This window comes from Helianthus annuus, chromosome 5 (genome assembly GCF_002127325.2).
Source record: "Helianthus annuus cultivar XRQ/B chromosome 5, HanXRQr2.0-SUNRISE, whole genome shotgun sequence".
Classification (NCBI taxonomy): Eukaryota; Viridiplantae; Streptophyta; class Magnoliopsida; order Asterales; family Asteraceae; genus Helianthus; species Helianthus annuus.
The window spans coordinates 28,548,658-28,565,139 of NC_035437.2; the positions used below are offsets into that span (position 1 = coordinate 28,548,658).

The 16,482-nt window shown below is 38.7% G+C and overlaps 2 protein-coding genes across 2 annotated transcripts; both read right to left on the bottom strand.

Annotated features, from left to right (window-relative positions):
- Window positions 1–9,744: 9,744 nt before the first annotated feature.
- On the bottom strand, window positions 9,745–14,282 carry LOC118492085. Its single transcript, XM_035989863.1, has 3 exons — window positions 14,001–14,282; window positions 12,540–12,819; window positions 9,745–9,809 (listed from the first exon to the last, which is right to left on the bottom strand). Exons 1-3 carry the CDS (start codon window positions 14,280–14,282, stop codon window positions 9,745–9,747), a joined length of 627 nt encoding a protein of 208 aa, XP_035845756.1.
- Window positions 14,283–14,820: 538 nt separating this feature from the next.
- On the bottom strand, window positions 14,821–15,834 carry LOC110943175. Its single transcript, XM_022184930.1, has one exon. The coding sequence runs from the start codon at window positions 15,832–15,834 to the stop codon at window positions 14,821–14,823; it is 1,014 nt and encodes a 337-aa protein (XP_022040622.1).
- Between the last annotated feature and the right edge of the window lie 648 nt (window positions 15,835–16,482).

A 16,482-nucleotide genomic window follows, 5' to 3' on the forward strand; every position in this document is an offset into this window, starting at 1 on the left:
ACCACGCACTATTGACGATGCTGTAGAGTTAGCCAACACCTTAACCGATGAACTGGTGCGCACAAGAGAAGAAGATCGAAAGAAGGAATTGGCTCAGAAGATTACCCAGGGATTTCGTACGGGTAATAATAACCGCTTTAAAAGAAGAGGAACAGGGCAACCCTCAACCCCGCCATTCTGCAGAAATTGCAAGAGAAAGCATTTTGGAAGATGCTATATAACCTGCAATTTTTGCAAATCAGTAGGACATAGTGAAAATAACTGCAAAAAGAAAGCCATAGTCTGCTATAACTGTGGAGAAACCGGACATTACAAAACAGAATGCCCTAAATTGGTTAAAGCCGCAGATAATAAAGGCAAACAAGCTGAAGGGGCAACTAAGAAGAATGTTCGCGCATTCCAACTGACCACTCAAGAAGCCGAACTCATTCCAGACGTGATAGCGGGTACGTTCTTAGTACATAACGTCTATGCAAAAGTATTATTTGACTCTGGTGCAAACCAAAGTTTCATTAATACTTCATTCTGCCAAGCTCTTAACCTACCTTTAACTACCCTTAGGCAGATTTTTACAGTCAAAACGGCAGATGGAAATTCTGTCAACATAGACAAAGTACTGCAAGAAGGAAAGATAGAACTGTTAGGCCATAAGTTTTCTGCAAACTTGTTACCTATGAATTTAGCCGGATTCGATGTAGTATTAGGAATGGATTGGTTAGTCGCCAGCCATGCTCGAATCCGTGTGATAAGAATTCCGTAGAAATCCGTACCCCCACAGGAGAAGTAATGTTAATTACCGGAGATAGATCTCGGAAGCCACTGAAGTTCATTTCAGTAATGAAATTGGCTAGTTATTCAAGGAAACAAGAAATGGTGTATATGATTTCTGTAATCATTAACACTAAAAGTAAGGAACTCCAGGACATCCCTATAGTTTCAGAATACCCAGATGTCTTTCCAGAAAAATTACCTGGGTTACCACCAGATAGGGAAGTAGAGTTTAGAATTCATCTAATTCCAGGTACTACACCAATAGCTAAGGCACCTTATCGATTAGCACCTACTGAAATGCTAGAATTGAAAAAGCAGTTAGATGAATTACTAAGCAAAGGATTTATACAACCTAGTTCATCCCCTTGGGGTGCACCAGTGTTGTTTGTGAAAAAGAAAGATGGGTCGATGAGAATGTGTATCGATTATAGGGAATTGAATAAGGTTACAATTAAGAATCGATACCCACTACCTAGGATTGATGATCTTTTTGATCAATTACAAGGAGCTAGGTATTTCTCTAAGATAGATTTAAGATCCGGATACCATCAGTTGAAAGTACAAGAAGAGGACATACCTAAAACTGCTTTCAGAACTAGGTATGGTCATTATGAGTTTACAGTCATGCCCTTCGGATTAACAAATGCTCCAGCCGCATTTATGGACATGATGAATAGAATCTGTAAACCATACTTGGATAAATTTGTAATCGTGTTCATTGACGATATACTAATTTATTCCAAAAGTCAGGAAGAACATTGTGAGCACCTGCATGCACTCTTAACTTTGTTAAGAAAGGAAAAGCTCTATGCCAAATTCTCGAAGTGTGAATTCTGGCTGCAGGAAGTACAATTTTTAGGTCATATGGTGAATCACGAAGGAATTCACGTAGATCCTGCTAAAATAGAAGCAATCACCAAATGGAAGGTCCCACGAACGGCTATGGAAATTAGAAGTTTTCTAGGATTAGCTGGATACTATAGACGATTTATTAAAGACTTCTCTAAGATAGCTGTACCTTTGACTAAGCTAACCTGTAAGGCAGTTAAGTTTGAATGGGGACCTAGACAAGAGGAAGCTTTTAGGATTCTAAAGCACAAATTGACGAACGCTCCAATCTTAGCTTTACCCGAAGGAATCGAAGATTTTGAAGTATACTGTGATGCTTCAAAATTAGGATATGGATGTGTGTTGATGCAACGCAAAAAGGTAATTGCATATGCCTCTAGACAGTTGAAAAAGCACGAGGAAAATTATACAACTCATGACCTAGAGTTAGGAGCCATAATTGTTGCCCTTAAAATTTGGAGACATTATCTGTACGGAAGTAAGTTTACTATCTATACAGATCATAAAAGTTTGAGGTATATATTTGGGCAAAAAGAGCTAAACATGAGGCAAAGAAGGTGGATGGAAATCCTAAGTGATTACGACTGTGATATTCAATATCACGAAGGAAGGGCAAACGTAGTCGCAGATGCCTTAAGTCGTAAGTATCATGAAAAGCAAAAATGAGTCCGTGCTCTTAGGTTAAATCTACAATTAGATTTAATGGAACAATTGAAGAAAGTTCAGGAAACGGCAATCAAGGATGATGCCGAAGGAATGAAAGGTTACCTAAAGGAACTAGAACAAGGAAAGGATGGAATTTGGAGATTCCACAAGAAACGAATTTGGGTACCTAAGCAGGGAGAATTAAGAAATAAAATTCTAGAAGAAGCACATAAATCTAGGTATACTGTACATCCAGGAAACAATAAGATGTACCAAGATTTAAGAAATAATTTCTGGTGGATAGGAATGAAAAAGGACATAGCTGAATATGTAACCAAGTGTCTTACTTATTCGCAAGTTAAGGCCGAACACCAGAAACCTTCAGGACTACTACAACAGTTAGAAATGCCTATATGGAAAATGGGAACTCATAACAATGGACTTTGTTACTAAGTTACCCAAAACCAGAAAAGGTAATGATGCTATTTGGGTAATTGTGGATCGATTAACCAAATCAGCTCATTTTCTACCAATGAAGGAAACCTTTAGCATGGAAAGGTTAGCCAAGTTGTATGTAGATGAAGTAGTATCCTTACATGGAGTCCCACTCTCCATTGTATCGGATAGAGATAGTCGTTTCACTTCCCGTTTCTGGACAAGTTTCCAGGAGGCAATGGGAACTCGACTCAATTTAAGTACTGCATATCATCCTCAAACGGACGGACAAAGTGAAAGGATGATACAAACAATGGAAGACATGCTCCGAGCATGTGTAATTGACTTTGGTGGTAATTGGGATAGCCATTTGCCATTAATTGAATTCTCCTATAACAATAGTTATCATTCGAGCATCGAAGCTACTCCATTCGAAGCACTGTATGGACGCAAGTGCAGAACTCCCGTTTGTTGGGCAGAAATAGGAGAAAGTCAATTATCAGGCCCAGAGATTGTGCAAGAAACCACTGACAAAATAACACAAATCAAGGAAAGACTGAAAACTGCTAGAGATCGTCAGAAGAGCTATGCAGACAATCGCCGCAAGCCACTAGAATTTCAAGTAGGAGACAAAGTACTCTTGAAAGTTTCTCCTTGGAAAGGAGTGGTACGATTTGGTAAGAAAGGAAAACTGAGTCCAAGATATATTGGACCATTCCCAGTGATCCAACGAATAGGACCAGTAGCTTATCGTTTACAACTACCAGAAGAATTAGCTGGAATACATGATGTGTTTCATGTATCCAATCTCAAGAAAAGTCTAACAGACGAATCCCTGGTAGTACCTCTTCAAGATATAGAGGTAAATAAAAAGCTGAAATTCGTAGAGAAACCCCTACAAATAGAAGACCGGAAGATCAAGTTTCTCAAACACAAACGACTAGTGCTAGTGAAAGTCAAATGGGAATCCAGGAGAGGACCAGAGTACACTTGGGAACTGGAATCAGAAATGAAGCGAAAGTACCCTCATCTATTTTAGTAAATCTCGAGGACGAGATTTTTCTTAAGGTGGGGAGGATGTAACAACTGTCACTAAAATCAATAATTAGGACGATAATTAGTCAATAAGAAAACCCTAATTGAGACACCCAAGTAATTCTACATTAGCCCTAAAATTTTCAGAACAATCGGAATCAGGATCAGGGCCCCTAAAACTCAAGGGGGGCAAACCCTAGTTGAATAATTATCTAAATTTAAACGTTGCTATGTTCTGATTGGCCAATTTATTGAATCACCAAAGCTAGTCCCGAGCCTAGGCAGCCTATGAATTAGACTGCTTAGCTTACGGACCGCAAGGGAAAGGGCTTACGGTCCGTAAGCAGGTCCCAAAAATTACTATAAATAGCCGACATTGGGACATGAACAGAGAAGTTGAAACGACGCACAAATCTTCTGTGTATGTCGAGATAAGGCTGTTATATCACAATTAAACACACACGATCACGAGGTGCTGCTGCAATCAGGGTAATAACTCGATCGCTATTACGATTCAACGTCCGATCGATTATAACTATCCAACGATTGTCTGAGTGCTGCTCAAATTGAGCTGATACTTTGATTATTCATTGTGATTTCGACTTGAATGTTTCAGTGCTGTTCAAATTCGGACTATGCTCTGTCATTCGTTGTGAATCCATTGAATTATTAAGTATTGCACTTATTAATTGTTGTGAGGGTTTAATCTCGTGAATTGACGTAACTGCTGAATTAGTTACTAACCCGTTTGTGTGTACATTGTTAATTAAATTAGGTTAATCACAGGCAAATCAGTAAGGCTTAAACTCTGCTCGTAAAATCTGCAAAGTGAGTCATTCTCTTTTTATCAACTGTTTTACAAAACTCCAAATTATTTTTAAAGTTATAATTACAGGGATTAAGTCTTTGTAATCACCATATTACAGCCGCTATGTGGGGTTTTGTATACATTACTTGATAATCTTCAACATTGGGGCAGCCAATGGGTGATATGACCATAATCACAGACACCACTGGACAGGTGGGCCAGTGGGTCGAGTGATAAAGTACCATGGGTAGTTGGTTTGATATCAGAAACATTGTAATCGCTCTTAATACTGTGAATTATAACTAATGGGTCGTTTTAGTAAAATGAATGATTCACTCAGTATTTCCCCGCTGACAAAACCTTTTTCAAACATGTTTCAGGTGATATGTTGTGAGCAAAGAAAGAGAAGTGCCGTGAAGCACTCCCAGCTTAGAAAAGTGGCTCAGTGTAAATAAATAAAAGAAACATGTTTTGAAAATAAAGATTTCCCGGAGAAATCACATTATTGTAAATTAGGGGATTTTATCCCTCAGTTATAAAACGGGCAGTTTAAATTATTGAAAGATCCTGTTTTAAAAAGACTTCCGCTGTCGCCTAAAATTTAAATACCGCAGGATTTCTGTCCCGCGGCTCCTGAAACGGGTCAAACCGGGTCGGGGGCCGTGACAATCAGTTTTTTCATTTTTATGATTTTCATAATTTTCTGGTGGAATAAAACCAAGATCTTTCTTTTTGAAATTACCGTTATTGTTTGGTTTCTTTCGATAACCTGAACCAGAACTGTAACCCTTTTTCTTATTTTCTCTTTGTTGAACTCCTGAGGTGTATTTTTTAGGTTTTTCATAAAGATCTATATCTTTTATTTCAGAAATATTAATTCTGTTAGTTTGAAAACGTTTTTTATCATCTCAGTTTTAACACCTCTTATTGGAACTTCTTCATCAGAATATAATTTGTCAGAATCATTCAAAGTGTAAGCCACTTTGAATGTTTCATCAGTCAAATTAGATTTTGATAACAAGAATTCTTTATTGTAAACCCTTTTGCCCTGTTTGACTTTTGAACTTGACGAGTCGGATTCAGACTTTGACTCTGGTTTTGACTCCGACTTTGACTCCTCGGTTTCATCGTTATCGAACACATGATCCACCACTTTCTTCATCAATTGAGATTGTTGATCAGTGTCAGACGATGTGAACGTGACATCAATGTTTTCTAGCAAATTAACTGATGGTTCAGATTCCCACTTTAAGTTGGTTGCCTTTTCGACTCTTTCTGAATTTGGATTTCTTGGCGAATATCCATTTTCAAGCGGGGGTGGACACTTGTTGTAACTGACACCTTGTTTCTTACCAGAATTCTTTACTTTAGTACTCTTCTTCTTCTCAGAGTTCTTTTTCTCAGATGTCTCTTCTTCTGTGTCAATCTTCTTTTCTACAGTAGTGTCTTCTGCAAAATCCTTCATGCCTTCCACAGTTGGATAAATCCTGTCAATGACATAAGAAGTACATGAGTAACTTTTTAACAATCTATTCACTCTTTCTGTTTCAATTCTTTGCGTTTCCAATTTCAGTTCCAGGGCAGCACACTTTTCAATGTAATTGTTAACAACTTTTTGCTTTGTCATGAATGCTCCTTGAAGAGTCTTCATTGTTGTTGCCTGTTCACTGCTTGTTTCATTGTACATATTCATGGCTTTGTTCAGAACGTCATATGATTCTTTCAATCTGTTCATGTTGTGAATTAAAATGTTGTTTTGCTTCTTCATTGTTTCACAACTTTCGCATTTCACCGGAACATTTTGAGCATCGGCTTCTGCTTCAACTTTAAAAACTGGAACTTCTTTTACTTTCCTCTTGATCACAGGAACTTCTTCATCATCACTGCTGATTGGTGTTTTGACTTTCTTCTTTTTCTTTTTCTTTTTCTTTTGAGCTCTTTCATCATCACTATCACTTTCTTCCATCAATCTCAAGTGCTTTTCCATCTTTCTTGCATAATAATCATCATCATTATCACTGTCTTCATCAACTTGAGCAACAAAAGCTTTGTGATTTGATGTTTTGTTTGGATCATAATCATCCCAACTGAAATTTGCCCAGCTAAAGCCTTCTGGTAATTTCTCATCATTATGATCTATTAGACATGCTTTGCTGTCAGGTGAAATATACTTATCCCAACTTGATTCTTTTATTGATCTTTTATCACCTTGATTCACCATACAAGCTCTCTTTGATGGTTCTTCAATTTCCTTTCTGGCATGAGCAGTTTGTGGTTGTTGTTGATGTGGCTGTTGAGCAACTTGATGATAAATCGATTTCCGATAGTAGTCATTATTGTTGAACGGGTTTTGAGCTCCACTTGCTTCACGGTTTTTGCACTCTCTCTTGAAGTGTCCTTTTTCCCTGCAACGAAAACAAGTGACTTTAGATTTATCAAAATCTAAAGTAGAAACATTTGCATCACGGAAATCATCTCTTCCCGTAATTTGTTTAAACTTTTCAGCTCTCCTCAACACACTTGCCAAACACCATTTTATGTCCATCAATTCCATCTCTTTAGCATCTATTTGATCGTAATCCTCTTTTGTCAACATTGGATTCCCGATTCGACCTGCCACTAAACTCCCATAAGACTCTAACACAGTCCCCAACAAAGACATATGGCTTTTTGCATCTTCTTCTGAATAATCATGATCATTCTCAAGATTTAGTACAATATTGCATTGTAGCTTCTTGCCATTCTTGGTTGCAGAAATGTTTGGATCAAATGATGGATATGAAGAAAAACTCGTTTTGCTGTTTGATCCTTTCGATGATCCTCCAGATGAATTCTTAGCATTGAATGCAGTCTCAACCTTCGGTGACATGTTTGTAGTTTTATCACTGATACCTTCTTTATAACAGAGACTGATATCTTGTTCACCATCTAAATCTTTCATTCTTGAGATCTTACGTAGTTCCATCTCTTGAGCCTCAATCTTTTCAATGAACTTGCTCAGTGTTAACGTGTTAAACCCTTTCTTATGTCTTAACATCATTAGGTACGTGCCCCAAGTTTCATGCGGCAACGCATCAGCCAGTTTTTCAATTAGCTCCTCATTATGTTTTGTGATACTCAATCTTTTCATGTTCATTATCAAATTGCAATATCTTTCAATAATTTACTTGGTACTTTCAGATTTTAACCCACGAAAAAGATCAAACTCCTTTTTCAAAAGTGATTTTTTGTTCTTTATCATCTCTTGACTTCCAACAAACTTAGATCTTAATGCCTTCCAAATTGAATATGCACTTCCATTGTGTTGCAACAACACCAAGATATCTTCTTTCACAGCTTGTTGCAATAAACTGATCATCATTTTCTCGTTTTTGTATTTCTTTTTCTCATCCACACTAAGATCTTTAATTGCAATCTCCTCTTCGTCATCATTCATCGGTCTAACATATTTCGTCTCAACACATTCCCCAGCATCCAAATAATTCGCTTGCACCCAATTCTCAAAACGTTCTTCCCATCCTTTATACTCCTCGATATTCATGAGCTTAGGCGGTTTTTGCATAGTCCCCGTTTCATTTTCCAACATTGCTTGCTGAGTAATTGTAATCGGAGTAGCAAAGGCGTTATAAAATTCCTCTTCCATGTTTCAGTTTTCAAAGTTCACCAAATCAGACAGTTCAAACGAAATTACTTTTCAAGCGAAATCCCTTTCAAACGAAATTATCCAGTCCAAACGAAATTAGCTTTGGAGCGAAATTACCCTAATTTCGTTCGAAGTGACACCCTTTCAAACGGAATTGTAATTCCGTGCGGAATTATCAAACGAAATCAGAACTTCAAGCGAAATTACTAATTTCGCGTGGAACAACTCAAGCGAAATTACAATCTGGTGCAAAATTACTAATTTCGTTTGGAATCTCTCAAACAAAATTACACAACTGAAACGAAATTAACTAATTTCGTGTGAACTTTCAAACGAAATTACTATCTGGTGAGAAATTAACCCCTAATTCCGTGCGGAATTATGCTGATGTCATCTCGAGCTGAATTTTGTCAAATTGATCAAGTTTTAAGTCGATTTTTAGTCTAAAACTTTCAAGGGTTTGTTAAAACATGATTTCGCACATTATGTGAAAAATTCAAATCATTTTGTCTGTGAAAACTTGTTAATTGTGAAAAAGAAGGTGTAGAAATCAGAATTTGCAGCTGAATTGGTATGAACTCTTCCTCCTGAGCTCTGATACCACTTGTAGGATTGTTTTACCAACCAAACGAGTCGTTTAGAAGAGTTTATGCTCGATACGAAAGGCGGAAACAGTCGTATTGAGGTCAATTAAGCTAGAAATACACTTTAACTTGTCTTTCTTATTGATTTAACAATGATTTACAGCGAGACGACACTTCGGCACTGAAACCGGAAAGTTACAAATGAAATCAAAGCACCACTATTTATAGGCTAGTAATTTCATGTGGAATTACTTCACACGAAATTATCTTTCATGCGGAATTATATTCCATGCGGAATTAGACTGTAATTTGGTGCGGAATTACCATTTGGTAATTTCATGCGGAATTACTTCCAAACCCATTTTTGACATGTTTCTCGTATAACGTGCCCTGATCTATCTATTCTAATACAAGACTCGAAACAAGACGAAGTCGACAGACGTATGCACCAACAAAAGTCAAAGTCAAAGTAAAAGTCAGGTTGTTATTCAGATTTGTCTTTTCTTGCTTAATTATTGCTTGTACTGTCGACGATTCGATATACGATAATATTAGTTAATGCTATTTTAGACTACGATTTATTACTATGTGAAATAACAATGCGATAAACGCAACTAAATGCCATTATACTAAACGTTATCACATCGCAATCGCATCGCAACTCGAAACGCAACTACGGGTATTATTCTATGTGTGTGTTATAATGTGCTTATTTGTGTGTGCTTTGTATATGTTTTGGGATGTTAATCGCAAAAACAATCTGTAACACCCTTAAATTTTTCACTTGATTTTAATAATGAAATACACCATTTCCATTAAAATATTGGTTAAGTAACATGACATTCATTAACGGAGTTCATAAGTACGTCAACCTTAGTCAACTAATGACTAAGTTAAAACATTTCAAAAGTAGTTTAACAAGTGTTTACAACCCATACACAAAGACTACTAAAGATTAAAACATTGCGGAAGCTTCAAAATGTAGTGTTCGGTTCTTCATTATTCGCTCGACCGCCATCCGTAAGATCCACTACGTCACCTATGGTCAAAACCGTTAAAACATTAGTTTTGACATTATTATATAATATATAAACACGAGAACCAACTTCTAATTACGAATAATAAATTACAAGTTTGCTGGTTCCACCGTAACTTACGGTGTCACCGTAAGTTACGGTAGGTCCTGTAAGTTTTTTGGTCTGCCGTAAGACAGGGGCAAACCATCGTAAGCATCTGACCTCTACCGTAAGTTACGGTACTACCGTAACTTACAGTAGTCCCTGGAAATCCATATCTTGTTTAAATTGTTCTTTATACTCAACCCCAAATTCCGGGTTTCGCTTTTCTAGCATACTATTATTTTAAATTCTTGTATTTCTAATATGTTATCAATCAACCAATATCAAAGATCAATCCATTATATTCCGAAGTATCAACCATGCCTTATTTTGATTATTCGACCCGTTTGGCTCGTCTAAGGAATCCTCCTTTTGTAACGACTACCAACGAGTTCTAACCAACTTTGACCTATTATTCAATGTAGCGTCATCTCCGCTTTAATTCAAACAACTCTTATTCTAAAAATTCAACTACGCATCATATGATTATCAAAATCTACTTAATGTAACGGGTCAAGTTACATATCTTCAAAGCAAGCCCTTCAAACGTGTGTCCACACCGGTTTGCCCGCTAGATGTCCCGGCTTCCTTTCCTATATGGTTCAATCACTTTATGTTCAGAACTCTTTGTTTCACATACATAACGCACATTTGTCACACATCATAATCATGCGTTTTTAACTTACAATTCAGTTTTCAAGCATTCTTTGAGGCATTTCAACAAACACTATAAGGGCAGAATTTTTACATGTTTAAACATCAAATCTCTAGTTTATTATTTAGCCCTAATTTCACATAAATCAATCATTTTACATGATTGTTAACTTCTAATTTCTGGAATCACTTCAAAGTTGTCAAATTATACTAGATTAACACTCTATTTCCTAGTGTTTATCAAACTACCCATAGCTTCACTAATCACCTACAATGGTGATCATGGTTTCCACTAAAATTTCACATAATTTCAGCTTGTGTTTGTCTAGGGTTTGTCCTTAGACACTATAGTTGTTCCTAGATCATCATAAGACACACATGCAACTAACAATTCAGATTTTCCCAATTACATGAGAAATTCAAGTTGAGAGATTTCATGAAATTTCACATACCTTGTAACCCCCTTGTGATGAGGATCACGAATCTCTGTTCAGATTTCGATTTGGGACAAGGATTAACCTTCAATTGATCAAATTTGTGAAGCTAGGGTTTTGAGAGAGTGGGGATCCCCCCTTGCGTGCTTGTTCGACTAGACACCTCCTTTTGGGGGTGTTTGGTTTGTTTTACTAATTTAATTAAGCTTAAGTTTCAGTTGTTACAATTTAAACCCCTCCACTTGATCAACATTTAATTTAGTTGCTTTTAACCCTAGTTTAAGTTATTTCTAGACTAATAACTAACTAGGTTAAAATTTCTATTTAGTAATTTCTTTGTTTATTTATACTTTATAATTCTAATATAAAGTTTTATAGTTTCGGGGTGTTACAAGTCCACCCCCCTTAAAAGGGTTTCGTCCCCGAAACCGAAGTACGTACCAAATAATGTTGGGTGGAGACGTCGCATCTCCTCTTCGGACTCCCACGTAGTGTCTGAACCTTTCCTGTGCTCCCATTTGACCTTGACTTGATTAATCACCTTGTTCCTCAAACTTTTCTCTTTACGATCTAAAATCGCAATTGGTTTTACTGCATAGTTGAGGCTGTTATCCACCTCGATATCATCATAGTGGATATGAGCAGTTTCGTCGGCCAAACATTTTCGGAGGTGTGACACGTGGAACGTGCTATGAATCCCACTCAACTCCTCGGGTAATTCGACACGATAAGCTACTTTGCCAACCCGTTCAGCGATCCTGAATGGCCCAATAAATCTCGGGCTTAGTTTCCCCCTTTTTCTGAATCTAATAATGCCCTTCCATGGGGAAACTTTTAGCATAACCATGTCTCCAATCTGAAATTCAATTGGCCTATTCCTTTTATCCGCATACGCCTTTTGCCTGTCTTGAGCCGCTTTCAAGTGTGCCCGAACTATGTCGATTTTCTTATTCGTAGTTCGGATTATATCGGTAGGTGCTATCCCTCGTGGCCCCACTTCTCCCCAACATACCGGAGTTCGACATTTTCTGCCATATAACAGTTCATACGGGGCCATCTTAATGCTCGCGTGATAGCTATAGTTATATGTAAATTCGACCAAGGGTAGATGGACATCCCAACTACCTCCGAAGTCAATAATGCAAGCCCGCAGCATATCTCCCAACGTTTGTATTGTTCTTTCACTCTGCCCATCCGTTTGTGGATGATAAGCAGTGCTAATGAACAATTTAGTCCCCATTTGTTCTTGGAATTCCCGCCAAAATTTCGAAGTAAACTGAGTATCTCTATCTGACACAATGGATATACGTACTCCATGCCGTGCTATGATTTCATTGATGTACACTTCCGACATCTTCTCGGATGTATAGGTCTCACGAATTGGAATGAAGTGAGCGCTTTTCGTCAATCTATCTACAACTACCCATATAGCATCAAACCCGCGGTTAGTTTTGGGCAACTTGGTCAACAAATCCATGGTGATTTGTTCCCATTTCCAAACCGGAATTTCCAACGGTTGAAGTTTACCGTATGGTTTTTGGTGCTCCGCCTTGACTTGTAAACATGTCAAGCATTTCTCTACTTTCTTCACCACATCTCTTTTCATCCCGGGCCACCAATAGTTTTGCTTTAAATCATTGTATATTTTGGTCACTCCCGGATGAATTGAATATCGGGATTTATGAGCTTCCTCAAGTAAAAGTGTCTTCACCCCACAAGTATTTGGAACCCATATTCTCCCGAATCTAGTCTTCAACCCGTTATTCCCATCCGTCAAATCTTTCAACTGCCCGATTATTCTTTCCTTCTTCCAATTCTCCTCTTTTACTGCTTCTAATTGTGCCTGTCGAATACGTTCAAGTATACCCGAGGTCACCACAAGTTGCATCGACCTTACCCGTATTGGGACGTAATCCGCTTTTCTGCTCAGAGTATCCGCCACCACATTTGCCTTTCCGGGGTGGTAGTGTATTTCACAGTCAAAATCCTTCACCGTTTCTAACCATCGTCTTTGTCGCATATTTAACTCCTTTTGATCGAAGAAGTATTTCAAGCTCTTGTGGTCGGTGAATATGGTGCACTTTACCCCATATAGGTAGTGCCTCCATATTTTTAAGGCAAACACCACCGCAGCCAACTCAAGATCGTGCGTGGGATATTTCTTCTCATGAAGTTTCAATTGCCTCGAGGCATAAGCTATAACTTTGCCCCGTTGCATTAAAACACATCCGAGCCCCGATAGTGAAGCATCAGAATAAACTACCAAATCTTCAACCCTGTCCGGCAATGTCAGTACCGGAGCTTGTGTTAACTTCTCTTTTAGCGTTTGAAACGCTCTTTCTTGATCGACACCCCAAATGAACTTCTCTTTCTTTTGGGTTAGCTTTGTTAGTGGTAACGCAATCTTGGAGAAATCTTGAATGAATCTCCTATAGTATCCCGCAAGCCCCAAAAAGCTTCTAATTGTCGAAGGGTTCTTCGGGGGATTCCATTTTGACACAGCCTCAATCTTGGACGGATCCACCAATACTCCATCGGCACTTATAACGTGGCCAAGAAATTGTACCTCTCGTAACCAAAAGGAACACTTAGAGAACTTCGCATACAGCCTTTCTCGTCTAAGTGTCTCTAACACTTCTTGTAAGTGGTGTGCGTGTTCAGCTTCACTTTTCGAATACACCAAGATATCATCGATAAACACGATGAACGACTTGTCCAACATTGGCTTGCAAACCCGGTTCATGAGGTCCATGAAAGCCGCGGGTGCATTTGTTAGCCCAAATGACATTACGAGGAATTCATAATGTCCATATCTTGTGCGGAAAGCCGTCTTCGGTACGTCTTCTTCTTTGACCCTTAGTTGGTGATACCCAGACCTAAGGTCAATTTTTGAAAACCGTTCGCACCTTGTAATTGGTCGAACAAATCATCTATCCTCGGAAGCGGGTATTGGTTCTTTACCGTGAGTTTGTTTAACTCCCGGTAATCGATACACATACGCATGCTTCCGTCTTTCTTTCTTACGAACAACACCGGTGCGCCCCAAGGAGACACGCTCGGCCTAATGAACCCCTTATCAAGCAAGTCTTGGATTTGGGACATCAACTCTTGTAATTCCGACGGCGCGAGTCGGTACGGAGCTTTGGCTACGGGTTTTGCGCCCGGAATCAATTCGATTCCGAACTCTACTTCCTGTTCAGGCGGTATTCCCGGTAAATCCTTCGGAAACACATCTCCAAAATCTCGTACTACAGGTACATCTTCAATCTTCCGTGATTCTCTCTCGGGCTCATTTGCGTATATCATGAACGCCTTGCATCCTCGCTTCATAAGCTTGTAAGCTTTCAACATTGAGCACACTATGGGGTTACCTCCTTTTTCGCCATAAATGGTGACGTGTTTACCGCTCGGAGATATTAGTTTTATCTCTTTACGAAAACACACAGCTTTTGCGTGGTGTTGGGCTAGCCAATCCATCCCAACGACTACTTGAAATTCCCCCATTGACATCGGAATTAGGTCTATCAAGTATTCCTCATCGTCGATGTTTAATTTGCAGCCTCGACAAACATCACAAACTATGAAGCTTTTGTTATCCCCTATTTCAACTTCTAAGGGCACAGGTAATTTCGTCAATACAAATGAAGGATGTCGAATAAACCATGCGAAATGAAGGATTTATTCGCACCCGTATCAAACAATACACGTGCTGGAATTGAGTTAATTGTGAATATACCTGAAACCACATCGGGTTCTGTTTTTGCTTCAGCTGCGGTAAGTTGGAAGGACCTAGCCTTCGCTTTGGGGGCTTCTGCTGGAGACTCCTTAGCATCTCTCTTTCCAACTAAGTCCGGGCATTCGGACTTTTTGTGGCCGGGTTGATAGCAATTGTAGCAAACTGATACTTTCCCGGGCATAGCGAGGCCGTGTGCCCCGTCTTATTACATATGGGGCATGGCTTGTCTTTGAATCGATACTCCCCCTTGTGTCCCTTCCCGCAGACTTTGCAACTTGGCGACCCACCTTTAACATCCACCTTCTTTCCCGATTCTCCCGTTCGGGCTTTCTTTGTAGGGCTTGGATTCACATCATGTGCCCTTCGCTCACCTCTTTCCACTTGTTTCTTTAACTTGATTTCCCATTCCAGGGCGGTGTTGATAATCTCCGTGAGGGTTTCGTATTTTGACGGAGTCATAAATTCCCGGTACTCAACACTCAGCATGTTGTAATAGTAATATATCTTTTGTTCTTCGGTGGTGACTAACTCATCACAAAATCTGAGCTTATCCATGAAGATGCCCGTGATCTTATCGATTGTTTCACTCTTTTGTCTCAGCTGGATGAATTCTTCTTTGATTCTATTGATGACCGCTTTGGGACTGTGGTGTTTAAGGAATGGTACCTTAAACTCGTCCCAAGTCATAACCCTCGCTGCTTCGGCTCCCATTTCCTTCTTTTTATTATCCCACCAATCTTTAGCTTGGTTCCTCAATTGACCCGTTCCGTAGCCAACAAAGTCGCCTACTTCACAATGGGTCCATTCAAACACCCCTTCAATATCACTTATCCATCTTTGACAAATTATCGGGTCAACCTCCCCGTTGTAGATTGGCGGTTTACACGCCATGAATTCCTTGTACGAACACCCTTTGCGTTCTCCAGTTTTGTCTTTCATAAGGTTGACAGTATCTTCCAACCTTTTAACTCGTTCTTCTACGAGCGATAACACCGTGCTTTGAATCTTGTCTATAAACCCGGATAGACTGCCTTCAATTGCCTTTCCTACCTCTTCGGCAATTATTTCTTTCATTTGTTCGGTGTTTGTTTGCACCGGATTATCATCATTCCCATCAGACATCTTGAAACTGAAATGTTTACATTTAAACGTTAAACATTTCATTTGTAACCTTGCTTCGTTTGTTTCGGTTTAGCCAAGTTCTTAACTTGCTTTAACCGTTCACATTTAATGCACTTTCCGGGTTTGAGTGTGTTAACACGCTCTTCCCGTGCATATCAACTCGTTTCTCATTCCTTACATAAGACATGATTCATTAACATAATAAGTTAATTCTTACCGGACGGTCGATCAAGCTTGAACCGAACACTTTGTTGACAACCTTAAGCTCTGATTACCAACTTGTAACACCCTTAAATTTTTCACTTGATTTTAATAATGAAATACACCATTTCTATTAAAATATTGGTTAAGTAACATGACATTCATTAACGGAGTTCATAAGTACGTCAACCTTAGTCAACTAATGACTAAGTTAAAACATTTCAAAAGTAGTTTAACAAGTGTTTACAACCCATACACAAAGACTACTAAAGATTAAAACATTGCGGAAGCTTCAAAATGTAGTGTTCGGTTCTTCATGATTCGCTCGACCGCCATCCGTAAGATCCACTACGTCACCTATGGTCAAAACCGTTAAAACATTAGTTTTGACATTATTATATAATATATAAACACGAGAACCAACTTCTGATTACGAATAATAAATTA

Coding starts and splice junctions, on each gene's coding strand:
- LOC118492085 (XM_035989863.1), bottom strand. CDS start 14,282: ATGATATACGCAAATGAGCCCGAGAGAGAATCACGGAAGATTGAAGAT. Junction 12,820..14,000: donor GGGGCGCACCGGTGTTGTTC/GTAAGAAAGAAA, acceptor CGTATTCGACAG/GCACAATTAGAAGCAGTAAA. Junction 9,810..12,539: donor AGTAGAGAAATGCTTGACAT/GTTTACAAGTCA, acceptor TTTTGACCATAG/GTGACGTAGTGGATCTTACG.
- LOC110943175 (XM_022184930.1), bottom strand. CDS start 15,834: ATGTCTGATGGGAATGATGATAATCCGGTGCAAACAAACACCGAACAA.